The 26,815-nt window shown below is 40.4% G+C and overlaps 1 protein-coding gene across 2 annotated transcripts in view; it reads left to right on the forward strand.

Moving 5' to 3' along the window:
- The first annotated feature begins 12,403 nt into the window (after positions 1-12,403).
- Positions 12,404-26,815, forward strand: part of AASS (aminoadipate-semialdehyde synthase) — a 29,064-nt gene continuing 14,652 nt past the window's right edge. The window contains exons 1-14 of one of the 2 annotated variants that reach the window (XM_061373000.1): positions 12,404-12,594; positions 14,856-15,076; positions 16,213-16,389; positions 17,033-17,117; positions 17,867-17,934; positions 18,043-18,189; positions 19,177-19,255; positions 19,357-19,484; positions 19,648-19,796; positions 20,968-21,090; positions 21,240-21,378; positions 21,892-21,951; positions 22,069-22,136; positions 24,580-24,701. In XM_061373000.1, the coding sequence (XP_061228984.1) occupies positions 14,864-15,076; positions 16,213-16,389; positions 17,033-17,117; positions 17,867-17,934; positions 18,043-18,189; positions 19,177-19,255; positions 19,357-19,484; positions 19,648-19,796; positions 20,968-21,090; positions 21,240-21,378; positions 21,892-21,951; positions 22,069-22,136; positions 24,580-24,701 (1,558 nt within the window). In that variant the 5' untranslated portion in view covers positions 12,404-12,594; positions 14,856-14,863. The remainder of the gene's footprint in view (positions 12,595-14,855; positions 15,077-16,212; positions 16,390-17,032; positions 17,118-17,866; positions 17,935-18,042; positions 18,190-19,176; positions 19,256-19,356; positions 19,485-19,647; positions 19,797-20,967; positions 21,091-21,239; positions 21,379-21,891; positions 21,952-22,068; positions 22,137-24,579; positions 24,702-26,815) is intronic. The other variant, XM_061373001.1, reaches the window with a different exon arrangement.

The following is a 26,815-nucleotide window of genomic DNA, read 5'->3' on the forward strand; positions in this document are numbered from 1 at the left end:
GTGCATGGATTTCATTACAGACACCAGCACTCTAAACTGTTGCAGTGGAAATGTTTCCCCAGTGTACACATTATATCCTGGTCTAAAATGGGAAAGAAATTTCACCTGCTCACGTCTGAGGAACTAACATCCTCCCCTCTCATACATGGCAAAAGTGGTGGGTTTGTTTTTTTTTTGACAAATCACATTTATGGTTGTAGTTAAAAGCTATTCTTCTCCAGTTTTCCCTGTGATTTCCCTGCTGTTGCTGTGGGAGGGTGCTCCTGGCAGGAATGTTGCCTGCTGCAAGATCCCCATTCCAGAGCACACCAGTCCCTCTGAGGGAGCTCTTCTGCAGAGCCAGCCAGCAGTCAATGCTATGCGGTGAATTTGTTCCAATGTGCAGGGATTAAAAGTCGCATTCCTTTGCATTTCTAAATTTCTCACGGCAAACATTTATTTCTAACACAGAATCACCTGTCAGGAGGGAGACTTGCTCTGGCAAATCTTGAAGGGGTCCCAGGAGCCCTTTGGTGCTTCACCTCTGTTAACGGAAGCACCTTACTCTCACACTGGACCTGGCAGACAGTAACATCCCTCAGACGTGGGTAATGCTTGACACTGCTACTGCTTGTTCACTGAATGTCCATCAAATCCTTCAGCTGTACGTTAGGGACGAATTGCTTGGAGTAAACTTCCACTCAACAGAAAGAATAGTCACAAGCCTCAGAGACCTGTGCCACTGAAAAAAACAAATTTCCTGCCCACTGGATGCTTCTTTTTCAATATCAGGACACAAGGATTAACCTAACTAGCTCAGGAATTTTTGTTATTTTTATTGAGTTTATAAATGTTATACTGAGTAAATGAACATTTAGATATTTATTGTTTTAAAAAATTATTTATAAACTGAAGTAATTTTATTTTGGAATGTTTAATAATCACTTAAAATAACAGAAGTGTCATTTTTGCCAAACTGGGATTCTACAGTTCAAGCTGAAAAACCATAATCTTTGAATTCTTGTTAAGGGAAATATTGGAAATCCCATTCATTTTGGTCACTTCTGATTTTTTCTTTTTGTTCAAGTTCTGAACTGTTATTACCTAAAGTATGTTGTTTCTGTTACATTCAGGGAGATCACTCTTGACAGATCACACTCAGACTGTTGATGATCTTACAGGCCTTTTCCAACCTAGTTGATTCTATGATTCTGTAATACATAAGTGCGTATTTTATGGAAAAGAGCAGATAGGACATGGCCAAATGCTTTAAGGATCTCATATGAAGTATATTTAATTATGTATGCATTATATATCTTTGCTTTCCATGTCTTACCTCTTGAAGGTGCCAGGGATATTGCTGTGATGAAAGCATGTAGTTGTTCTTTATGCATATGAAAACTAATATATAAACTATAAGACCTCACATCAGAAGAACAGTACGCTCTTGTTAAAAACAATGGGAAGTTTATTATTTAATTATTTGGAAATGTGATTTGGTTTCTAATATCTGAGAAAGGGAAAATGGTTCTATAATCACTTTGAATAACATGAGAATTTTTCTTGGTTTCTAATTTGCCACTAAGAAATAGGGCTTCACCTTGTGCCTTGGCTTTTATCATTTTTTAGAGTCTCTTTTAGTAGTCAAAAACCTGTCTTTAAAGTCAGTTAATACATACTGCTGTTGTCCATCTTGATCACCCTCATAGATGGATGCTTTCTTGTATTTTGCTAAATAGTGTCAGAGCCATTAGTAATTGGAATTTTACAACAATGTTAAAGCAATACCCCGATCACTAAAAATTGCTGAGATGGCTCAAAGAGTATAATTTCATAAACAATGTTTAATTTGTGAACCCAAATGCAGCCTTATTTGATTCATTCTAACATCCCTCTTTTCAATGATAAAATGATAAACATTTCAATTTTTGGACTAAAAAGATACTCTGAACCAGCCTATTTAAATTGTTGATATTATCTCAAGTTTAGGACTGGTATTTCTGTTTTTTTGTGTTCTCTCTGCTCAAGAATTGACATCAAGGTAATGGTTTAGTGGTAGGCTTTTGTTGCTATGGAACTATTCATTATCTTATGATATGGCATGCACAGAGCAGAGCCACAAAGATTTGATTTCATAAACAGAATATGAAGCTTTTAATCCTTTCACCCTTACTGAACAATTTATGTGGCACACTAGTTTTTAGTACATCTTTTATTCTCCAAATGTGTGTGTTGGATGTATTTTAAATGCTTTCCTGAAGAAGATGAAGACAAAAAGTATGAGTATGCATACATCCATACGTTTGTATGTGTGCATGCATGTGCATATAAACATGTTCACATATACTTACTTGGTGGGTATTTTTTCCCATAGTGTTTTTAAACATACCAGATTTAAGATCTAAATGTTAGAAACCACATTAAACCTAACTGAGGTTTAACTTATTGTTCTGCTAGATCAGCATGAGCAAGCAGGGAATCACATCAGATTGGGACAAAGACCAAAGCTTGTTGGTGGGAAGTAGCAGGCAGGGGACACACAAGCTAGTGCTATCAGAGTAGGAAAATACTGTAAACAACTGTAGTAGCAAGCTGGTGGAACATATTAGCTGGCCCTACCTCTGAGAGTTTACCCTAAGCTAAAGCCCAACTGGGCAAAAAATCCCCTCTTGCTTGAGTGAGAAAATCTGCTACTCGAACTGACTGAAGGAGAAGCAGCTTGATGATTGGAATAAACCAGTGAAACAAAAATTAAAACCATGGGGAAAAGGTAGGTGAAAATGCATTATGTTCCTAACTATGTTATGGTGGAAGGATGCAGGGAGAGTATCCTAATTAATCCGGTGACACAAATACCAAGCAAATGCTTTGGATGGTCTTCATGCTGCTAATATGAAAATGTGATTCTTGAACAAGCCAAGGGCAGAGAAAAACTCAGCTTCCTGAAGACTACCTTCCAGCCCAGTACGTACATATTACTCAAATTTTCATCCACCAGCTTTTTTTTAAAGCAGAAGCAGACTCTAGAGAAGGCAATTTTGGTCATGCTGGATGTAGGCAGTTTCGTTGTCTACCTGTTTGGGTGAGGCTTTATAGATTCAACAAAAACAGGGCAAGTGAATCGGCTGAATCCCAGCACTCAACACAAGGGAGCCAGCTGCAGTACAACTTGTGCAAAGATACCCACCAGGTGTCTTTGACACTTTTTGTGAGGGTGGTGGTGCTGTGGAGAGGTGGGGCTGAAATATTGTGCCTATATATAGAAAGTGCAGAGATACCAGAGTCGCCACTGGCAGAACAGATGAGACACTGACAGATTTGCATCTGGGCAAAATGCATTCATCTCTGCTCTTCCTTTACTCATTTAGTTTTTTTCATAAACAGGAAGGAAAGCTAGGAATGAGAATGTTTTCTCATTCTTCCTTCACAGTGCCAGAGCTCAGGATCAGAAGGACATAACTTGGTATTTACCAGTGTTAGGCTTCAGATGCTGGAGGTGTCATTTTGACCAGAAGAGAATGGTCTTCTATCCAATAGAATTATCATCAGACGTTCAGTCTCCCTGCTAGAGATGCAAGCAGCTGCCTGCACAGTTAGGTAAAACTTAGAAAAAAAAGGTTAATTAGATATGAGTATTTGTAACCCCTCTGTGCTTGCCTTGCACCTTTGCATGAATAAACTGCATGTCACATTTGAGAATCAAATTTGACTTTAAACAACCACAAACAACCATAAAGAAATTGCTTGTATAGGCCAAAATGCAGTTGCGCTTCTTGTGCTACAGGAAAGCTGCAGCTCCAAAACTGAGGGAAAGTGTCCAAGTGGCCTTTCCCCTTGAAGAGATGAAGGTAATCTCAATTACATGTAATGGGTAATCTCAGTAGGTTGAATTTTAACAGCTCAAGGTCTAAAGAATAATTTTGATCAGAATATGGGAAAATCTGGTGGCAACTGCATCCTCATCTCCATTTTCCAATCACAGTATAGACTAATGAAAATAAACCCAATCCTTTATATATGATACAACCTTGCATTTTGGCAGACTGTCATGATAAGCCATAACTAGTGAGATCCATTTATTACATAGGGACATACTGTATAAAGAAATTTGCACATTTTATTTATGTAGCTCTGAGATCAATACTAACTTCCCTACACAGGCTGACAAGTGAGATGTTTTTATTTATGTGTATAATCAATCAACTTCTTCTGCTCCTTTGTATGTTTCCTACTAGACAAAGGAAACAAATGGAAGCATCCATTTGCACCCTTGCTTGTTCTTTTTTAGTGCATCACAGAAATTAGGAACAGAAAAGACTCATTTGATCATGTCCTGATTTGTACCCAAAGCTTCAGGTGATGTAAGAATTCCCTCTTATTTAACCATTGTCCAGTTTGCAGCTGAACCATTGGAAAAAAAAAACAACAAAAAAACAAAACAACCAACAAAAAAACCCCATCAGATTTAAACAGTAGTTTTAAGGAGTAACTTCTGCATTTCAGTATGCACGCAAATTGGGTCATAGTAGAAATGCCTTCAAGTAAATATTTCATATATCATTTGAAAGCAGGCTGGCCCTTGGATGTACTGTCACCTTGGTTTCATGCAGGAGAATACTGGGGATCTAGACTGGGACAGCTGGTTGTTATTCTTGGGTAAAATTTTGGTTACACCCTCCGCTCCCACATGTACTTCTCAATAGAAGCCAAATGCCAGCATACTAAGTCAATAATCTTTCTTACATGCCTCCTTTTTTTTTCATCACCTTAAGTAGAATTTTCTCCCTCCTTCCATCCCTGTCCCACTTTGCTCCTGCCTGCACACACCTTTGGTTGTTTGAGTCTGCTGAGTTCCACTGGAGAATGAAAAGTATCCTCAAAAATTATTAAAAAAAAAAAAATCTATTAAAATACTAAATAGTATTAAAAAAATAGTTGGGTTCTTTTTTAGCCAGATCAGTTCTGGTTTACTACAGAGATAGCTGTACTGGTCTAGAATTTGTCATTACACACATTACCTATTTCCTATTATTTTCATGGTTTTGTTAAGTTTTAAATCTCTGATTTAAAAGCCCATAAAGAATCAAGAACTCTAATGACATTAGTGGTACAAAAACGGAAAGTGCTAAATAAATGCAAAAAGGTGCTGGGTTTTGTTGTGATTTGTTTTTTGTTTTTTGTTTTGTTTTTTTTTTCCAGAAGGTTGGCACTTACTGACAAACCGCTGCTGCAGGAGCTAAGGCAGGAGCAACCATTATTTACTGAAGGAGCCTCAGAAGGAAGGTTACACTTTTAATGCAGCTATGGCATAATTGCTTTAATGGCCCCTTTAAGCACTAAACCCTGATTCTCTCAAAAGAAGGTCCCTGGTTTGATTTTATTCACACTATGGATCCATACTTAGTGGTAGATTGTTATTGACTTGAAAGCCCTACTTAGAGTGAGCATTGGTAAGTTTAATTAATAGACTCAATGAAGATTCTTATGGAAATATATTTCGACAGATTATTTTAGCTGAGCTGTTGTGGTTTCTTGCAATGAACCTAGCACTTGTCTTCTAATGAGTCAATTCAATAATCTGATATCACAGGCTGTAATTTTCTGTTTAGGTTTATTTGTACAGCAATTTTAAAACACTTAGGTGGGCTCTTAGGACTTATGAATGATTTAAAAGGGCATCTCAATGATGCAGCAGTTCGAGTATGCACTGCAAATGCAAAAGTACCAAGTTTTACAGTGAACATAGACATAGGCGATGCTACTGTGTGTACAAGTGTGAGCAGATATACCCTACCTCCTAGGTGTCACTAAAAGTAGAAGGGCTTTCTTTGGGGATGCTGTAAGCCCTGAGAGATGGCAATTTCACCTATTGGGCAATAGGAATGTAAATACATTCTCTACATGACTGTAGAGAACACAACACTGTGCTGTTCAGTGATGTCTAGTACTCTGCTGTGAGGTCAGTAGTCACAGTGGCATTCAACAGCCACTGCAGGTAGTGGCTTTTGAATAAAAGGTCATGTTTTTCAATAGCCTTATTCTGATTGAAAGCCTGAAAGCTTCTTGGAACTTCTTGATCTCTGCAGTATAAAATCAAAATTAAATGAGATACAGATTTTGACAGGTAGATACACAGTCTGCAAAAATCTCTTCAGGATGCCAATTCTCCTGTTCATTTGAGACCTAGGGAGAAACCTTATCCTAGCAGAAGCTGGTGTGAGTTTTTCATTGACTTTAATGGATTCAAGGTTTATCCTCAATATTCTAAGAATAAAATCTATGAAGTCCACCTCTCTCTGGGTGCTCTGGGAGTTTATTGTTACCGTAATGGAAGTCAGCACTCCCTCTCCAGTGCTGAGTAAAAAGCATTCCAGCTGGTTAAGAATGAGACCTTATAATTAGGGATTGTCAGACAGATGGAATCACAGTCCACCCAAATAAGGAGGTATTTATTACAGAATACAATTCCATACTAGCAGGTTTGTAAAATCTGAATTCCAGATTCGTTTTATTCTTTAGAAGCAATTCTGCCTTTGCTGTCTGGAACAGAGTACAGTGTGAGTGGAATTCATCTTACCTGGCTTTACACTGTCACAGCATGAGTCCACATTGGTTACTTAGGCTGCTTTTTACTTTATGGAGCATAATAGGCTGTTCTGGAGTACAGTCCACCTGGTCTGTTTTAGATGCAGGAAGAGACTTGAATGGTGCTGATAAAATTCTCCATCCCCCTTCAGAGAGATGGCAAATCTGTAGCAGAAATCAACTCCCTTATAGTCATTTTGGCAGAGTATCTTATTTCATGCATTATTTCATAGAATCATAGAATAGTTAGGGTTGGAAAGGACCTTAAGATCATTGAGTTCCAACCCCCCTGCCACGGGCAGGGACACCTCGTTCTAAAAAACATTATTTGTTCTGCTTCTCCTGAAGTTCTGCTACTGGATACATTCATAGTCGCCAAGTATATCTCTGTGAATAGAAATGGGTGGATCGTTGCTTTTCTGTTTCTGCTCAGCCTAGAACTTCATTTCATAGTATAAAATTAACTTCAACCATAGAATGGTTTGGGTTCATCTAGTCCCAACACGCCTGCCATGGGAAGGGACACCTTCCACTAGACCAAGGTGCTCAAAGCCTCATTCAGCTATTGAACACTGTCAGAGATGGGACAGCCACAGTCACTGAACAACCTGTGCCAGGGCCTCACAACCCTCACAGTAAAAAAAAATTCTTCCTCATACCTAATCCAAGCTCACTCTCTTTCAGTTTAAAGCCATTCCCCCTTGTCCTATCCTTACATGCCCTCGTGAAAAGTCTCCAGATTTCTTGTAGACCCCCTTTAGGGACTGGAACGCTGCTCTAAGGTCTCCCCAGAGTCTTCTCCAGGCTGAACAAGCCCAAGTCTCTCAGCCTGTCTTTACAGGAGAGGTGCTCCAGCCTTCTGAGCATCTCTGTGGCTCTTGTCTGGACTTGCTTGAGCAAGTCCACGCATCTCTGGTGTTGCAGGCCCCAGAGCTGGACACAGGACTGCAGGTGGTGTCTCTTGAGAGTGGAGCAGAGGAAGAGAATCATCTCCCTTGACCTGCTGGCCACGCTCCTTTTGGTGCAGCCGAGCACACAGTTGGCTTTCTGGACTGCAAGCACATATTGCCAGCTTCTGTTGAGGTTTTAATCAATCAACAACTCAAGTCCTTCTCCTCAGGGCTGCTCTCAATCATTCTCTGCCCAGCCTGTATTTGTGCTTAGGACTGCCCTGATCCAGGTGCAGGACCTTGTACTTGGCCTTCATGAGGTTCACATGGGCCCACTCCTCAAGCCCATCAAGGTCGCTCTGGATGGCATCCCTTCCCTCCAGCACACTGACTGCACCACAGAGTGTGGTGTCATCAGCAAACAACAAGTTTGCACCTCAATCCCACTGTCCATGTCACCATGTTTTGGTTTAACCCCAGCCAGACAGCTTGTTCTTGCCCTCCCCCTACTCCTGGAGGGATGGAGAGGAGAATCGAAAAGAATGCAACTCCCATGGGTTGAGATAAGAACAGTTTAGTAACTAAGGTATAACACAAACCACTACTGCTACCACCAGTAATAATAATGATAAAGGAAATAACAAGGGAAGAGAATATAACACCTCACCACCAGCCGACCAGTAACTTGCCCCCCAGCCCAATCAGGCACCGACTGATACCTCCTCCAACCCTGCAGTCCTAGCCCTTCCAGGTAACTCCCAGTTACATCCTGGGCATGACGTGCTGTGGTATGGAATACCTCTTTGGTCAGTTTGGGTCAGGTGTCCTGTCTCTGCTTCCTCCCGGCTTCCCCTCCTCCCTGGCAGAGCATGAGGCTCACAAAGTCCTTGGCCAGACCAAAACATCATTGTTATCAGCTCTGTTCCCAGCCCAAAAGTCAAAACACAGCACTGCACCAGCTACCAAGAAGGAGAAAAATGACTGCTACTGCTAAACCCAGGACACACCAACAAAGATGTTAAACAGTGCTGGTCCCAATACCCACCCCTGAGGAACAATATTAATCGCTGATCTCCACTTGGACATTCCACCATGGACTGCAACTCTCTTGAGTGTGACCATTTAATTAAAATAACGTTCTAAAAGGATCAGTAAAATAAAATGTACAAACCACAATAATTATACAAAGAGTACCTTGACCCCAGGTGAAGGGGTGTATACAGATTTTAAGCTAAAAGTGAAGTCTCTTTAATACACATATGAAGAAATCTCAAAATAAAAAGTTCTTTAAACAGAAATGTTTTGAAAGTGAAATGCTTTCATGTTAAAAAAAAAAAGGTTTTAATCATTGTCTTAAAAAATCCAGTTCTGTGTCTGCAGAGCTGACTGGAGCTTTGTCCTGTGTATCTCCAAGCAACAGTCTCAAATTATGAATTAATTTACCCTTCTCAACTACAGGAGTCAATCCAGTTGGTGTCTGAACCATATAATGGCTCCCACAAAATACCGCAGGAACTTTTAAAAGGTTTTTCATTACCATCACAGTAGCTAGGTAACTCAGGGGTGGCTCAGACCTAAGATCCTTCAGTTATAAGTAGTCATTTACACATCAGTATCTTCCAATGTAAAACCCTGAAAGAGGCCCACCTTAGAAACACCAGTTTTCTAGAGCTTATGCTACAGACATGCTTTTAAGTCAATGTTTTGAATAGCACTGTGACTTTGAAAACAGCCCTCAACTTCCTTGTAGAGCGATCTAAGCATTTGGCTAGTGACCAAACTGGAGCACGTGAGACAAGGGAGGGTGTCCGTGTAGCATTTCCATTGGAAAGGCAGATGTGGCCTGGCAAAGGTGCCAAACTCCTTGGGAGAGTTCATAGCTGACAGCTCTGGGCAAAAGAAGTCAGCTCTTTCTGAACAGCATTAGGTTAGGGCACAGTGACTTCTCCTGGCATGCTCAGTTTCTGTAAATACTTTTCTCCATGAATTTCCCTGTAGCACAAAGGTTGAACTCAGACCTGTGAACTCCAGTGCAAGACAGAGCACATTGTGGGTCTCATCCTTCATTTTTCTGAGCTCAGATTCCTATCTGCAAAAGTTAGAAGAGTATGGAGACATAATTCGGCACTAAACCTGTAAGAAACTACTATATGCAATTTTGAGATCTTACTCAAAGAAAGAATTCCCCCAAAAGCTGAAAACCTAGAAAATAATAATAAACCCCACCCCTTCAAGTAGATTTGGGGACGTTTCCTTACTGCAATAAATTCATCATGGTTTGGTTCCCAATTCATGCAACAAACAAAGCAGCTCCTAAACCACTTCAATTAATTCAGTCAAAGGCTATGCAGATGTGTACTGATGGATTCAGCCACACACTTTCTACTGCTTTAAAATACGAAGTAATCAATATGAGGAAGCAACAAAATCATGAGGGATCTTTTCCAATGTCATGGTTGAATTAAATTCTACAAACACCACATAATTACATGCTTTTGCAAGAAGGTCATGTTTCAGATGAATTTTGTGAATGAGTAAAGATAAGAACAATCTACTTTGCATATACCAATAATTCAGTTCTTGGCAAAGCTCATATTTGAATTTAATCATAAAATGGAAAAAAACCCTAAACTTCTAAAAAATCAGTAAATCAGTTCTTATGATTTTGCCCTTATGAAGCAGTTCTGGCAAATTTTATCAATAAAACAAAAAGAAAGAAACAATTTCTGAATGGCATGGATGTATTTCTACTCTACACACATAACTTATACAAATATGTGTACTTTATTAATTCCACAAAGTGGAAATTAGACACTGGGCCATATATGCACATATGTTTCCTGAAGTAAGTGTTTGGGGCCAAGCAAAAAGTTCGTTGTGTGTCACTGTTTCTTGAACCCAAAGGGAATGTAAGACTCTCCATGTTTCCTATTGGCTGACAGACAAATCTATCCCAGTCCTCTTGGGTTCTTAATATTCAGATGAAACTGAATCATACATTTTAATAATGTTCTATGTAGGAGCTATGTACAAAGCCTTAGCTTCCTGCCCAAGCTTATCTCTGTTGGCTGGGTGAGAGGTATGGCTTCCACTTCTTATCCCAAGCAAAGGGCAGTTTGCAATCCATGGTACCTTCACAGACTGCATCTTGACAACCTGTCTTCTGATCTAGAAAGTCTTTTTTTGTTGTTATTATAGCTTTTAAATTTACTTGATTGGCTAGAAACCAAGAGCAGCTACTGTCCTTGTTCTCATGGCAGAAGGGCCCGCAAATCTAGCGCTCTCCCAGTTCTTCTAGCTAGCTCTTCCTCCCACCTCCTTCCCATCTGTGGACCCATCCCCTACATGCTACAATGGACATCTTCCCAAGAAGAGTGGAAGGATGGACAGGAGCTTCTGCAAGGTGTGCTGTAGACCTTATACCTGAGAGAGACAGAAGGGTCCAGGAGTTAGCTAGAGGTAACTCTCTTCTCCATCAAGGAAAGGAAAGGGGTGAAGATCCTGAAGGAAGATGAGGCAGACTGTGGAAGGTCTTGGACACTGAGGGTGAGCAGGAAAGAGTGGGAGTTAGTGAGTGAAAAGACTTTGTACTTGCACAGTATCCCAAAACTCCACCGATTCTGTCCATTCTGCTGAGGATTTAAACCCTCAGAATCTCTTGATCCATTTCAGGTCCTACTCCCTAATATTCACCTCCAAGGAGCGGAGATGATACAACCTAGATGTTCCCCTTAAGTCCTTACATCTTTTCACCCCCAAAATCTATGCTGATCCATTCTGCATCTCATTCCATAATGCTCACATCCCTGTTTAATTTGTATTACAGCAGCAAATCTGAAGTGCAGGTCAAGTCCCAGTTTTCTGAGGTTTTCCAGCATTCCTATCCTGTCCTGGTGAGTTAGGAAAATACTTGGGTCTAAATCAGGAAACCGAAGTTACAGTTATTATTGCCAGTTGAATTCTGCCTGCAAAACCAGGAGGAGAAGAGGGAAAAGTTCAAGGTCATATAATGAAAAAAGGGCATGCTTTAAAGAAAAGTAAGAAAACTGTAAGGAGAAAGTAGTCTATGAAGAAGTACCTCTAAAGCTATGTAGCGACAACACTGTCAAAATTTAACTGCCTCTTAAGAAGAGGTCAAGTGCTAGTGTCTAGTACAGGTAGCGCAGGCTGTGCCACAGCTCCAACTTCTCCCTCATCACAGCAAGATCTCACTGTGGCAAAGTGGAACATGGATGAATTCTCCTCAGACCCTTTAGTCTTTGTGGCTTCTGTCGAGTGCAGTCACGATGCCCCATGTTCCCATACTCCGTAGCAATGCCTGCATGCCTGCTAAGAGAGACTGGCAACAGCAGCTACATCGCCCCCGTGGAGACTCCTGAAGGTATATTCTCCACAGTGCACAGCCTGCCTTTCTCTGACAGGAAAGCCCTTCTTCACCCTTCAGACCCAGCACAGGACTCTGCATTTGCTTTTGTTTCTTACACCTCACAATTTGCATGATTTATACTACAAGATCTTATTATTTGTCATGATCCAACTTAGCGATTGAGGCCCATCACAAATGACCTAATTAAAAGACCTAGTTCCAGCTGAAAATTGGCAACAGCACGTAACAAATCACAAGCTATTTCTATTTGGCAGACATAACAACTTTTACCGTTTCCTGTACCGTGTTCAGGCCACCTGAAAGGCACAGCGTGCCTGAACGCAATGTACAAAAAACAATCTGAGACGTTGCGTAGTAGGAAAAAGATGAGCGCACGCGGCCGTGGGGACACAGGGCTGTGACCGGTCAGCCGCGGACTGTGCTCGGCGTCAGCGGGGAGAGTCCGAGCGGGCTCAGCCGGAGGCAGCTGTACCCGCGGGGGCGTCGAGCGATCGCTGCGCTGGTGCGCGGTACCTGCCCTGGGGAGAAGCGAGGGGGCGGCGGGCCTGGGGGAATGGGGGCGTTGAAGGGGCGTGACGACGTCCGCCGTGACGCAACCGGCAGGACCCCTCTTCATTGGTGGGCAGTGAAAGGTATAGCCGCAGGACGGCTCGCGGTTGGCTGCCGCCCTGGGCGTTGGCGGCGCGCCGGACGCTGGCCGAACGAGGGAACTGTGCCTAGCGGCTGTGCTGGGGCTGCCCGGAGCACTCTGAGGTAAGTACGACGCTGCCCCGTCCCCTGGCGCACCGGGCGGCTCCTGCGGCGCTGCCCGGCGCTTCCCGTGGCAGTGGTCGCAGCTCCGGCCCTTCGTGCGGGCAGCGCTGCCGGCAGAGCGGCCGCTCCGCCGTGGCCTCCCGCTGCCGGTGCCGCCCCCTTACCGCGGTTCTACCCCCGCTAGTCCGCCTGCCCTCTTGCTTGCCCCCTTGCCTGCCCGCGCCTTCCTGCCTCTCTTAACGGGGATTTTGTTCCCTTCTGCGGGTCAGTCTCCTGGCGGGAGGCTGGAGGGGCCCCGTGAGACCCCCGGCCGGAGGTTCACGGGGCGAAACACGCTGGCAGTAGCCAGCCCTCTAGTTTAGCTGTCGCTCAAGTAGTAAGTGGAGGCACGAGTTGCCCGTATAAGTATGTTCAGCGCACTCTAGAAATAGGATCATATTCGGTTTGTGTGCTGTAATCAAGCTCATTGCTGTTATTTTTACATTTTACTTTGCTATATTCCTCAGCACTATTGAGTCTCAAAACTAAGCTCAAAGCAGAGCGGAACAGCCCCCATAGCATGGGTGATGAGGAACCAGTGCCATTCATCTCCCTTGGTCAGTTGGGTTGTTGAGGAGGCCAGGGATCACCATCTCTGCAGGATTTGTATTCTAAACTTACTTTCACTTTTACAACGGGATATCAGTATCTTACACAATGGGATATCTGTGGTTAAGCCTGAGCACACAGAGTCATGTGTACACACTTCTGGCCTGCCAGAGGTCACACTGAGTGTTTGTTTACTGCCCTGATTCCCTCTCTCATGCTGTAAGTGCAGGGCAGCTCACGCCCTTTTGAAAGCAGCATTGTTCTTGTAGGACTCTTCTGTGTGAGGGAAATTTTCTCTCCCTGCAGGTTTGGGTATGAGGTACAGTGCAGTGGTAGGAACTGCTCTAATTGTTATTTTCTAGAGTGCAGTAATAATGACGTGTGACAAGCCTTCCTCTGTTTTTGAGAGGTACCAACACAGTCTCTGAGAACCCTCTTAGCGTGCTGAAGAGCAGTGTCATAAAATAACAACTTCAACTTTTGTACAGTAAATTCTGCTGGTAGGAAAATCTCACGATGGTGGGAAGACCACACTTGGAGCAAAAGCAGAGGACTCTGTGCTTCTGTTCATGCCTTCCTTTGTGTGCTAGTTTTTATGTTTAAGCAAGCCTGGAGTTAAATAGGACCTCTTGACGCTTTAGGCATATAGAGGCTTTACAAGACTGGGGCATGAGGGCAAACAGGATTTTCCAAGTGATTCAAATGCAGAGACACATGTAACTATCAGTTAAAACTACTTTGAAAGCACCGTTCACATTTTCAGAGCCTCTATCTTTGAGATCCACATCTTCTAATCGTATAAATATCTCAAGTCCTTAGGCTCCTAGGTATTTGGTGCTGGACTGGTTCATAGGATTCACAGCAGAGCTGAGCAGTGGCATATATGCTTCACTGTGAGCGAAGAAGAGGAGAGAGAAAATAAAGGGGTAATCCTCTGTAGTGAGAATCTGTCCTGATGAAGCCTTTCCACTTTGCACAATATTTTTATTAGGAAAAAACCCTGTAACTCCTGGCCACACATATGCTGACTGCTAAGCAGTAGTTAAGGTCTTGTCCTATTCTTCCATTTTTGGCTCGAGTAAGAATTAGTTATATAAAAATACTTTGCATTAGTCATACATATTGGACTTTTTTAAAATCAAATGCTTGTATTGTTGCCTGTGTTCTACCTTCTTTCTGTGCGTTTGTTACTTCTCACTGATCTCGATGCAAACTTTTGTAAGTAACTGCTTCATCTTTGGATGTTCATGCTGGCAAATGAATTTAATTGGCATTTTTAAGTTTCCAGCTTTCTTTTTAAGCTATATAAGTAAAAACTTGGTACAATGAACATGTTAAAAGCTTTCCCTTACAATAGTACAAATAATTTGTTTCTGTAAGGACACCCCATCAAGCTGAGGTGCAACAAAGTATACTGAAAGTAAATTCACAGAATCAGAGAATCACAGAATGGGTGGAGGTTGGAAGGGACCACTGGAGGTCAGCTAGACCAACCTCCCTGCTCAAGCAGGGAAATTTATATCTCACAAAAGTAGGGTGTAACTAGAGTATAAAATATCTAGTTTGTGTTTTACAGCAGATGTTAAAGGAGGCCAGACCTTTTGAAGAGTGTTTGAAACATACATACATATATATATATGTATATTTTACTACGTTGTCTTTGCTGCCATCAGGCTTTACCATGCTGCGAGCCTTTAGTCACACAAATGGTAGGTGTGCGTTCCATAATGCTAAGTGTTGGCATCGTCATAAGTCTGTGCTGGCAATCAGGAGGGAAGATGTTAATGCCTGGGAAAGAAGAGCACCTCTAGCACCAAAGCATGTTAAGGAATTGACACAGATGGGTTACAAGGTCTTAGTGCAGCCATCAAACCGGAGAGCCATCCATGAAAAGGTAAGGTCCCATTTTGAGTTATGTAAGCAAACCCTTAGTTCAGTTATTAACCATAGCACATGAAAAATTATATTCAAAGGGTATACATGAGAAAATATACTAATTTTGTTGTTACATGAGGAGTCATTGTGGAGAGAAAAAGGAGTAGTTTGTTTAGCCTTTTAATGTAATGTTGGCATACTGGTGGGCTTCTGGAGTTGTTTTTATTGATTTCTTTTCATCTGTCTCTGAAACTTGATAATCCATTTAACATTTGTGTTTATTTCTTCTGTTTGTATGGAGGCAACATTCAAAAAGAATTAATCCTATTTAAAATAAAAAAAAGAGGAAGGATGAATCTGATGAATCCTATTCCCACTTCAGTCCTATTCCTATTCCTCATGTAAAATGAGGAGTTTTGTTTTGGGTTTTTTTCTTTTATGCTGTGAGCCTTGAGACTGAGAGCTTTTACAGTTCCAGTAAGCAGCAGTAGTACTATGCTGTAAGGTATCTGAACCAACAGATAAAAATGGACACATAAGTAGGGAATTAGTGATCACTTACATGTATCACCTTTTAATTAAGGCACAGGGCTGTTATTCACCAAAGCATATATCACTCTGGGTACACAAGTACGATACTGAAAGCTGGAATTTTAATGTGTTTCTGAAACAAGGGATAACGAGTAGATTTTGATATGGAAAAACACTCTTTTGGATGTTGCTCTTCAGCTTGGACTTAATCTTACGCAATTTTATAAAATCACATGCCATCAGTCTTCAGATTAATATGTCAGATTTATCTAAACTTATTTCCACATATTTCAACACATTACAAAGGGTTGTTCATTATCACAGTACTTTATAAAATACTTTAAATGTAGTGAAATACCCTTTTTGTAGTCTGTGTATTTATGATGAAGGATTTTACTAACACATAATTATGTTTTTGCCTTGTATAATAGGATATTAGCACAGAAGTTCAGTTTGGGTATTCAATATCCCTTTTGATAAAGAGGTTTATGGAGTATCACATGTAGTAACTTGCTTCTGCTTTGGAGAATTATTTGCTTTTCCTCTGTTCTAGTTGCTTATGTGCTGAGATCTGAATATGAAAAAACCCAGAAAAATTTACTTTGATTTTTTTCTCTTTCATAGGATTACATCAAAGCAGGTGGCATTATTCAAGAAGATATTTCCGAGGCTTCTCTGATAGTAGGTGTGAAAAGACCTCCAGAGGACAAATTAATCCCTAAAAAGAACTATGCCTTCTTCTCTCACACTATTAAAGCCCAAGAGGCAAACATGCCCCTTTTGGATGAGATTCTAAGACAGGTAAATTGTGTCATAGAGAAGACAATTGCCTGTTAGCATGGGTTGGAAACTGAACTTAATGCTGAAGTATGATCAAAAAGCTTTCTGCCTAGCGTGGTTACTTTCAGCGTGCATATTTGTAGATAGCTAACAAGGACAGTTTTCAGTATCTTTTCCTGAAGTTGAGTATTTCTTGCTCAGAGGATCTTGTGCTTGTGGTGCTACTCTGTTGATGTGTGTGAGGTAGATGCGTTGCAAGCATGGTGTATTCATGAGAGGTTTGTGCTGTGTGAGCATGAAGGCTTATTGGAAAGTTATTAAGCAAGAGTGTGTGTTGGCTGTTACAGAGGGAGGCAACCAGTTCACTCAGAAATGAGCAGCCTCTTGGCAAAAGTCTCCAGCGGCTGGAATGGCACATTGGGAAACTGTGCGAAGAGTGCACAGGCAGTGCAGAGGGTCTTTAAAACAAGAAATCAGTGTAACCTTTAGGTTTTTATTTTTATACCTAAATCCTGTTATGAATCATTTGCCTGCTCATATATGCCCATCAGCCTCCATCACAAAGGATGACAAAGGCGTACCAAAAGGTAATTCCTAGGAGAGCAACGTGCCACTGACTGCATTCACTGAAAATTTTAATACTCAGTTTGCTATGTATTTTCAGGAAATTCGACTGTTTGACTATGAAAAAATGGTTGATCGTAAAGGAATGCGAATAGTGGCCTTTGGAAAGTGGGCTGGTGTAGCAGGTATAGTGCATAAAGTAAAGGCAGGCTTGCAACAAGTAACTTCTTGTAACACTTCTGGTTGTCTACGTTTCCTGAAAGTTGAGGCTTGCAATGCATTTTTAACTGCATTTTTAACTCTTGCTTTCAAGAGCTTTTTTTCATTCTGTTTTGTGCTCCCTAATTTTGATTAGACTACATGTCAGACAGTCTGTGGATTCCTGACAAATCTGCTATTTGATGTTGTCTTGAAGTCCTGTTTGTCTGTTCAACTAATCTGAGGCTGACTAAATATCTAGAGGTGAACTGAATAGGCTTTTGAGAGAAAGGGCTGCTGTCAGTCCTGTGAGTTTGAGCAACATCTGTTTGTCCCTCTCTCATTCATTTATACTGATTTTTGTGAGGCATGGTTCTCATTCCTTTCTACTGAACTCCAACTCTGTTTCTTCAGGAGACTGTCTTTATTATCTCCCTCTTTGGAATCTGGTGTTGTGGATGCATCTCATGAAAGTATATCCGAATATTAAATGGTGCTGAAATGCATAATGTGGGCCAAAAGCAGGTTTAAGGTCATAGTCTGCTATTGAATTTCTCCTTCCTGGTTTTATGTAGACTTTCTTTAGAAGTGAAATATTATTATTAAAATATGGGAAAAAATATCCAGGATGAGTTTAGACTTCAGTCAGTCTCTGCAGTTTCTGACTGTGTGTATTCATAATTAACACTGATAGTCTGATTTTCTGACTTTTTTTTTTTTTTTTTTTTAACTATAGGAATGATCAACATTCTACATGGATTGGGATTACGATTTTTAGCCTTGGGGCATCACACTCCCTTCATGGTAGGATTGTATATGCATGTAGTTTTCTCTAGCAAAATGACACTAGGGCATCTGCACCTGTATTTGAATATGGAAAATATCTTGATTGTTCTATGCATTTGATTTCAGCACATTGGGATGGCACATAACTACAGGAATAGCAGTCAGGCTGTACAGGCAGTACGGGATGCCGGGTATGAAATTTCACTTGGGTTGATGCCAAAGTCAGTTGGACCCTTAACATTTGTCTTTACAGGCACTGGTAATGTTTCTAAGGTAAGAATTCTGTCTTCAAGATTAAGTACTTTATTATTTTTAATATAAATTCTTGGCATTTGATACATACCAGGATAAATGGGTTGATAGGTTCATTTTGTTTGCTTGGACTTCAGGTTTTCCTTTGCCAGTAAGAAGTTTCAAGTACCCTAAACTAATGCCTTTAAGATGAGATCATGCCCGACAAGGGTGACCACACTAATTTTTTACCATGAAAAATGGGTTAAGTCTTACTGCTTCTCTGTCCCACCTGCATGATTTTTATCTCCCTCTCTGCACTTGATTCACTCTGGGCTCAGAAGGTATGTTGAATCACCCCATTAAAGTATAGGGGGAAGAATTATCTTTTCTAATACTTGCTGGGTTTTATCTGTTTTTGTACCACTGACTTGACTTACAGGTTCTGGACTTTAGACATATATTCTACAACATAGGGAAAATGCCTTACTCCTGGTTTTGGCAACAAAGATCAGTTAACTAGGCTCAAGCTATAAGGTCACTGCCAGTGTAACTGTATTTGCTGAGCAAAAGGATGGCGTGTCTGAAGAGCCCGTGTTCTATAATCACAGCTATTGGGAAAGTCATCTCAAAGTTCTTTGCCTTTAGAACAGCCTGGTTAGTGAGGAGTGGCTTCAGGGGTCTTCCCTAAAGAGAAACTGCTCCGCAGAGTGGCAGCAAAACCACCTGTTGTGGCTGTCTTGAGGCCTCCCAGCTCCACCATCAGAAATATAAGCCAGGCTTTGGACTGTGGGCCACACAAACTGCAGTAATGGGGAATGGTGTAAATTCCTTGTACATAGAGCCCAGGCAGCTTTGTTTTGGGTAAGCAGGGCTATGTGTGAAACAGTCTGTACATCTCTGAAGACCTTGTCTGGCAGGACTCTGTTGTGCATGGCATTTTTATATTTGTTTTCACACACAAAATGAGCAGTGTTGCAGTACATTTGTATGCTCTGATCTTTCTGAATCCTACTTTGCGTGTTACAGGGTGCTCAGGAAATGTTCAGTGCCCTCCCATGTGAGTTTGTGGAACCGCATGAGTTAAAGGAAGTTTCCAGATCTGGAGGTACGCTGCAACAATAAAGTTTTTGAAAGCACCGCACCCCTTTTTGTCCAAATATAACAGCTATTTTATTTATTTATTTATTTATTTATTTTTAACCTCAGACCTCAGAAAAGTCTATGGGACAGTGTTAAGTCGTCACCATCATCTTGTGAGGAAACAGGATGGACGATATGATCCTGTAGACTATGAAAAACATCCTGAACTTTACACTTCTCGCTTTAACAGTGATGTAAGCATCTCTTCTTTTATGAAATGTTTTCCACAGATTGTTGGTAGTTACTACACCTTTGCATATCCATTGATGAGAAAGTATTAATTTAAATCACTAGACCAGGTGCTTTCAACTTGAAATACTAGATAAGAGCATCTGGCATCTGTAACTCTCTTTGCAGATTGCACCCTACACAACTTGTTTAATTAATGGCATATACTGGGAGCAACATACTCCTCGCTTGTTAAGTCGACAGGATGCTCAGAAGCTGCTGGTGCCAGTTAAATCTACTTCTGCTGCCATAGAGGGCTGTCCTGAGTTACCACACAAGTAAGACACGTCAGTTCATTTGTAACAATTCTGCAGCATCCTAATTAAGTCAGAATGTTAGGCAGTTTCACTACAGTATCTACTAAGTGATTCTATTTCTTATGTTGTTCCTCTTGCATGTTGCACAGTACCACATTGAACCTGCTTGTGTTCTTCTGTGCTTTGCAGTCTTGTTTTCACAGATTGAAGGTTTTGGAAACATCACAGTATAAATGATTGACAAGTATTGGCTGTCTTTCTGCAAAGGTAGTTCTGCCAATGATCCCTGTGCCAAATCCCATATCTGGGAAACGTACCTAATGCACCATTACTGCTAGAAGTTTCTATGCCTGAGCAGAGTTCATTGTTTAAGTTCTTCCTACCCTGTCATTTGGCTTATACAACTTCATTAACTGTTCCTTCACACCTCTGATTTCTGCAGCTGGTGGTGGAAATGCTTCACAACCTTGAATAGCTTTAAGGATGGAATGTGAGATGCAAATCCAGGGTTAGTTTCCTTTCAGTGGGGGTGGGAGCCACCCTTTTCCTAGTAGTCCTGTGTGTAATACTTCTCTGGGACACTGGCCTAATGATGGATTTGGGGAGGATATGGCAAAGGATATGCTGGTGAGGAAGAGATCTTTGTCTTTTCTCTGTCCACTCTTAACACCTTTCTTTTTTTCTCTCCTATGAAAAAGACTTTAAGTGTTAACCTTGAGTGGAGCAAGAGGTTGTGACTTAGGCTAATGAATACTCCACCTGTGCCAGGTCTCTGTGAACTGAAAGGAGGTAGCCACTTTAGGTTTCCCTTTGTGATGGTGAAGTTATTCTAGTGCAGGACTGCACAGTGATAGCTTGGGGAAATTGGTAGTTGTGTAACAAATGGGAGGTGTTGACAGCACATGGATAACAGAGAAAAAATTATGGATGAGTGGATTGTCCTGGTCTTTGACAAGTTACACATGAAATATGGAATATTTTGACGTGAATGTAAATCTAATGACCTGTCTGGATGTCATTGTTCATATTATGCTGACTTCTAAATTGGTTAAGATGAATGAAACTACAAGTACAATGTATTTTCTGACATTTCTTTTAAATTTCTTTTTCACTTGTGAACTTTTAAACCTATATTTCTTAGTAATTTGGCTAATACCCCATTCCTTTGCCTTTTTTTGTTTAATTGCTGTAGGCTTCTGGCAATATGTGACATTTCAGCAGACACTGGAGGATCTATAGAATTTATGACTGAATGTACAACAATTGACAGTCCATTTTGTATGTATGATGCTGACCAGCATATTATTCATGACAGGTGGGACAGCCTTTAGTTTTTATTGCTTTCCTCTGTAATTTCTACAATGAAACATATTGAAAAATCATGTGTTTAAAGCACTTGTGAAAGGTGATGCCTTTCAGGTACCAAGGCGAAGTAGTTTAGAAGAGCCATGTTCTCTCTTTCAGTGTGGAAGGCTCTGGGATTCTGATGTGTTCCATTGACAATCTGCCAGCTCAGCTTCCTGTAGAAGCAACAGAGTACTTTGGCGATATGCTTTTCCCATATATTGAAGAGATGGTAAGGTCTAATGTATCCATTAAGAAGGTAAAAAGCTCAGACTTTGGTCTGCTTGTTTGTTGCTTTTCTGGTCTCCTGTACGCATTCAAAATAAATCTGCTGTAGAACATAACTGACTTTGTACTAAAAAAAAAAACAAAACACCAAAAATAAGGCTTTCTAAGTCTTGAGCAATACTTTGAAAAAGCAACTTGTGAATGAGACATTAGTGATCTGGATGTCTTAGGAATTTGTCAAGAACACTTTGTGTAGGCAGGAAACAGGCTCTGTCAGGTAGTTCATTGTTCCTTGACTATGCGATAGATGTCTAAATCTGATTTTCTTGAGGCAGTCAACAGTTGCTCACAATCAGACTGCTGTTTGAATTCGTGTATTTTCATAGAAGTTAAATGACACTGATCAGGGCCACAAGAATTTCGGATCTAGAAAATACTGGTATTGTTGACTGCATTTAAATGTTGCTTAAAATCTTGATGTTTTACTCTGAAAAAAGATTTATGGCAAATGAATGACCAGACTTGAAATAACTTTTCTCCATAGCTGTTATCGGAAGGCTCAGAACCTCTTGAGAGACAGAATTACTCAACTGTTGTTCGAGATGTAAGTTTTGCGATTTGTCACTCTGCTTGCCTTCCTCTGCTATAAATCATACAGGTACAAAAAGCCTCAGGTTTTGTTTTTTTGTTTTCTTTTTTTTTTGTTTTCATGTATTTCTAGGCAGTGATTGCTTCCAATGGTTCACTGACAGCTAAATATGAATATATCCAGAAACTGAGGGAGAGCAGGTAATGTACAGTTTCTTAAAGTTTATTTGGTTCAGAATGTTAAAAAAATGTTGTCTGTGTTCTACCTCCCCTTTTGAATTTATTTACACCTGTGTTTTTATGGAATACTGCTATATTACACTATCTAGTGCATATGTCTAAATGTCTCCTAGCTTGGTATTTCCTTCTTTCTTCATGCACATTGCTTAAATCAATTACTAAATTACTAAATTACTAAAGCATATGCTGTTAGTAACTTATATTGAAGTTGAGGAAGTGGTCATTTTTCTTACATTATGAAGACTGGCAGAAAACAGACACATGCCAGTATTATTCTGTTACTCCTTGCCCTTTTAAAATGGATATAATGTGCAATCCTTTGAAAGGAAAAGGCTCTGTCTTTGAATCCTAGTATGGCTCAAGTGCTGTGCTATATAGCATTGTTCTGTGACTGGATGTATCCAGGAACCTCTGTGAGACTTTCAGACTTCATTGTATTCCTGTAGGTAAAGCTTTAGTCAGTGGCATGGTCAGTGCCAGCTGCACTGTGCTTCATGTAAAAGTTGAGATTGATCTGACCACAAGCATTGCATACACTATACACTAAAAGCATAGTGTGTTGACTTTTGCATGACAAATGTCTCCAGTTTCCTTTGGGAACTTTGGGAGTTCTGGTTATGAACTTGTGCACAATAAGTATTCACCCAAAGTAACATGCTGTTTGCTTCTCAAAGACTTCAGCTCACAGTGATTTTTGACAGACCACCTCAAAAGGCTGTCTCAGTAACAACAGTAACAAATTTTCTGAGGAATACCTCACACAGCACAATGACCTGGGTTGTGGGTTTTTTGTTTTCTGGTTGTTTTTTTTTTTTTCTTTCTCCATAATTGCTTGTGTGACCTACCTTGAGAATCTGGAGATGTCATTCCCAAGGGGGTTTTGTCTGTAAGTGTTTGGTACTTCTGCAGGCCTGTGTGTTGCATGTGATGTTCAGTGGTGTTGCTCAGTTAGCTGTCAGAAAAGCAAGGCCTGCTAATGATACCCTCCTTTACTTTGCAGACTTTGGAGATAATGCAAATGAAAGCAAGGATTTCACTGCTTAAGATGTGATGGTTTAGCTAGAGATACGCTTTTGTTTAGAGCTTGCAGGAATCATACTTTTGTTATTACTTTAACAAAGTATTATGCTGTGTCTAATTTAGTTTCTGAGGGCTTTATTTAACCTAATTGCTTATACTCTTTGGAAGTCATGGGATATTTTAGAGATAGGATAGCCAGACTGGAGGAACTGAAGTGTCCTGAATGCCATTAGAATACAGGAGCAGTTTGATTTACTAAACTTATCTCTGTCTTTTCACCTTTACTTGCTTCACACCTTCTACGGGTTCCTCATCCACAGCTGCAGTGACATATCCCATTAACAGTGTGGACCTCTAGGTATTACTATTATTTGTTCATAGATTAACATAACTGAATTATTGAGACTTGTATGTAGAGGATAGGCGTAATATGAAATGTTCTTTTCTGGACTGTGTAGATTCTGTTCCCACTCTTGACGGATCATTTAGCAGCCTGTCCTAGAGCAGACATGGTATGTTTTATTCAAGTCTGACCTCCTTTTAGACACTGGGAAAGTTTTAATAAATATAAGAGGTTTGATTGCAAAGTGTAGATTTCTTTCATAGGGGAAGTATCCTCTTCATCAGCACTGTTGCTCCAAGCTCCTGCATACCATTTCTGCTCCCTATAGTAAAGGGTGGACAGGAATTATTTATTTTCCTTTTCCCACCAGGGTTTAGCTCTTGAAGAAGATGTTCTGTTAAACTCAATAGGAGGAGGAGGAAGGTCCTTAGATTTGCCATATGAAAGGATATGATGGGCTTAAGAGGCTTTCTGTGAATGGATTAAATCATGATTTAACTTCTTTAAAAAAATAATCAAGTTATTGTCTGTAAACAGGATGTCTTAATTAGGCATTAACTTCTATTGACTGTTATGTTTCTGTGATGGACTAATATGTGCTTAGTATAACTCACCTAAAATATACTTTCACCAGCATGGTTTTGTGTACTTTAACAAATACTGGTGGAGTAAAAGGAGCAAGGCAGAGCCTGAATCCCTTTCTGACAGCCCAGGATGACATAGACAGGTTGTGGGTCCTCAAGTGATCAAGTTACATTAATTTGGCCATTCAGAAAAATATTGTGGCAACTGAGGCAAAATCTATTGAACAGCTAGTATCAATTGAAGAAGCAGTAGAGATGTTGATAGATTTGTTCAGGTTTATATTGGAGGAAAAAACCTAGTTCTGCCGCAGAAGAATGGAAGCAGTACTACACAGTCTTGGGTTAGATAGCCAGGAACTTGACTCTTTTGTAGACTTACGAAAACATACTTTGTTAGTTTTAGCAGTTTACAGTTTCCTTCTTTGTGGATTTTAATTTTGCCTGTAACACCTTCTAGAGAATACACTCAGATGCTGAAGATGGATAATAAGAAGAGGGTTTTATTGCTTGGATCTGGCTATGTTTCTGGGCCTGTAATTGAATATCTTAGTCGAGATTCCAATGTTGACATCACAGTTGGTATGTAAGACTTTGCTTGTTTTTCATTGAAAAATTATATCTTATTTAAACCTGCTGGTGTGGCAGAACCTTTCTCAAAAGCAGTAAATGGATCTGGTTCTGAGAACAGATAAAGAAAATCTTTGTTGTTATACACAGCAGAAAAAGATTTTGTAACTTTGTGAGCATTTTGAGTTTATATAACTGACTTGAAAATGACATGGCCACATTGAAATTTTACTGTTTGCATGTGTAACCTATGTAGGGAAATCAGAAGTACTTTTCCTTCTAACCTGATTTGGTCTTGGAATTGATTTTGAGGTAGTCAGTCCCTTTTGTTGGTGCTTGGCTTGTGTTCTCAGCCTCACACAATAAGAATATGAAAATGGACACCTGTATGGGTGAAGCCCCTGTTCTAGTTATAGCCAATACTGTGGTGGTAAACCTTCAGACCCTGACCTCATCAGCCTCACATGCCTGCTTGTTAGTTCCTCTGTTCTGGTTTTATCTATAACATGCTTCAGGCTGGGCATCTCAAAACCACTTTTCCGTACCCTTGACAATGACTTTACCCTGGTTCTGTTTAAAGGTTTAAATCCCAGGCTGTATTGCCTGAAAGTGACTTTGCTGGGAAGTGGTTTCCTTTAAAACTTACTTTTGTATTTCTGTTGATTTGTGGTATTTTTATTGTTGTTGCTTTTTGTTGTTTTGTTATTTTTTCATGTTATTTTCGTGCTTGCCTTCTTTTGCTACCCATTGCAGTAATAACCATTTAACCCCTGGGAAAAGATATACTAGGAAGAGGAGAACTCCAAGGAAGCTGCACCGTTCGCATGGTTCACTGCCTGATGCTGTGAACAAGGAAGGATTACAGCAATGTGCAGTGTCCATCCCCTCATCAGTACAGGAGGCAGCATTAGCCTCTGCAATATAGTAGCAGTAAAGGAAACCAGGTGAATTGGAAAACATGTTTTGCCAAGCACTGAGCAAACAGCAGGTGCCTGTTACCTGCGTATCTTAAAAACATGCAACTTGTATAGCACACACACACACAAAAAACTCAGAAACTCAGAAGAGACACAAGGGTGTTACTTGTCAAATATTTGACAGTAGGTAGGTGGATGAAGAAAGCTTAAAAGGCACACTGTGGTGCCACATTTGGTTCTTAACTCTTAGGCTACACCATTTTAAATCCAAATGGCAAAAGTTTTAATTGGGAAGCATTCATGTAATCAATTTCTTTTTAGGTTGAATTTTTAGGTGATTTTGCCTTTCTCTTTTCTCTCAGCACAAGTTGATTAGTACGGTATGGAGAATCACCCTCTGGCAATGTTTATTTCCATTGACTTTGGAAAGGCCATAAGGAAATAAGGCCCTAAGTTAGAGGCACAGATGCTTTTAATACTCTGTAAGCCTGTTCCCCACCTGCTGCCTTCATTGCCTACTTCTTTCTCCTGGCCATGTTCCCATTGTCATCCTTGTATCACCAGCATGGTTGAGCCAGGACAGGAGAAGGTGTCAGATATGTCAAATACTGGTTGCTTTAACCTGGATCTCTCTTTCAGTTCTGCTTTCCTTTTAATTGTAAGTGCTGATGGCAGTAGGAGCAAGATAATTGGAAGCGACAAATGGAAGCAGGCAGAGACTGGATTTCTTCCTTTTAGGGATAATATTAGCACATGCAGGTTTGGTAGAACTAAGCCATAGGCAAATATTGAAATCAGTCAGATTGAATCTGGGCCTCTTAATGTTTGAGCTAAACAAAAGCTTAATGTTTTTATCTTTGTTATGTTAAAAATGGTGAATGATGTGAATTGTTTTTGTTTTAAGCTATTAAGCTGTTCTTGGTAAAAAATATGAATTCCTTTTAAAATGTCTGAAAACAGTTTTGAAAGATATTTTTTTTTAAACCAGATTTATCTATAAATGTATGGCTATGTGGAATGAGGGATGGGGTAAGTTTTCTGAGCACGTTTGTTTACTAAGTCTGTTAGTTAGTTGTGTTGAACCTGCGTGTCCCTCAAGACCTTAAAATTAGTTAAGGTTTTCCTGTCTCACTTAAAGCAAACACAGCCTGAAAAAAACAAAAAGCATTTTCCTCTTTGGACCTTTTCCCCTCCTGGACTTTAGTCAGC

Source organism: Neopsephotus bourkii, unplaced genomic scaffold (assembly GCF_033783945.1).
Source record: "Neopsephotus bourkii isolate Nb327-2 ecotype Australia unplaced genomic scaffold, CSIRO-AGI_Nbou_v1 NB_1624, whole genome shotgun sequence".
In the NCBI taxonomy this organism is placed as follows: domain Eukaryota; kingdom Metazoa; phylum Chordata; class Aves; order Psittaciformes; family Psittacidae; genus Neopsephotus; species Neopsephotus bourkii.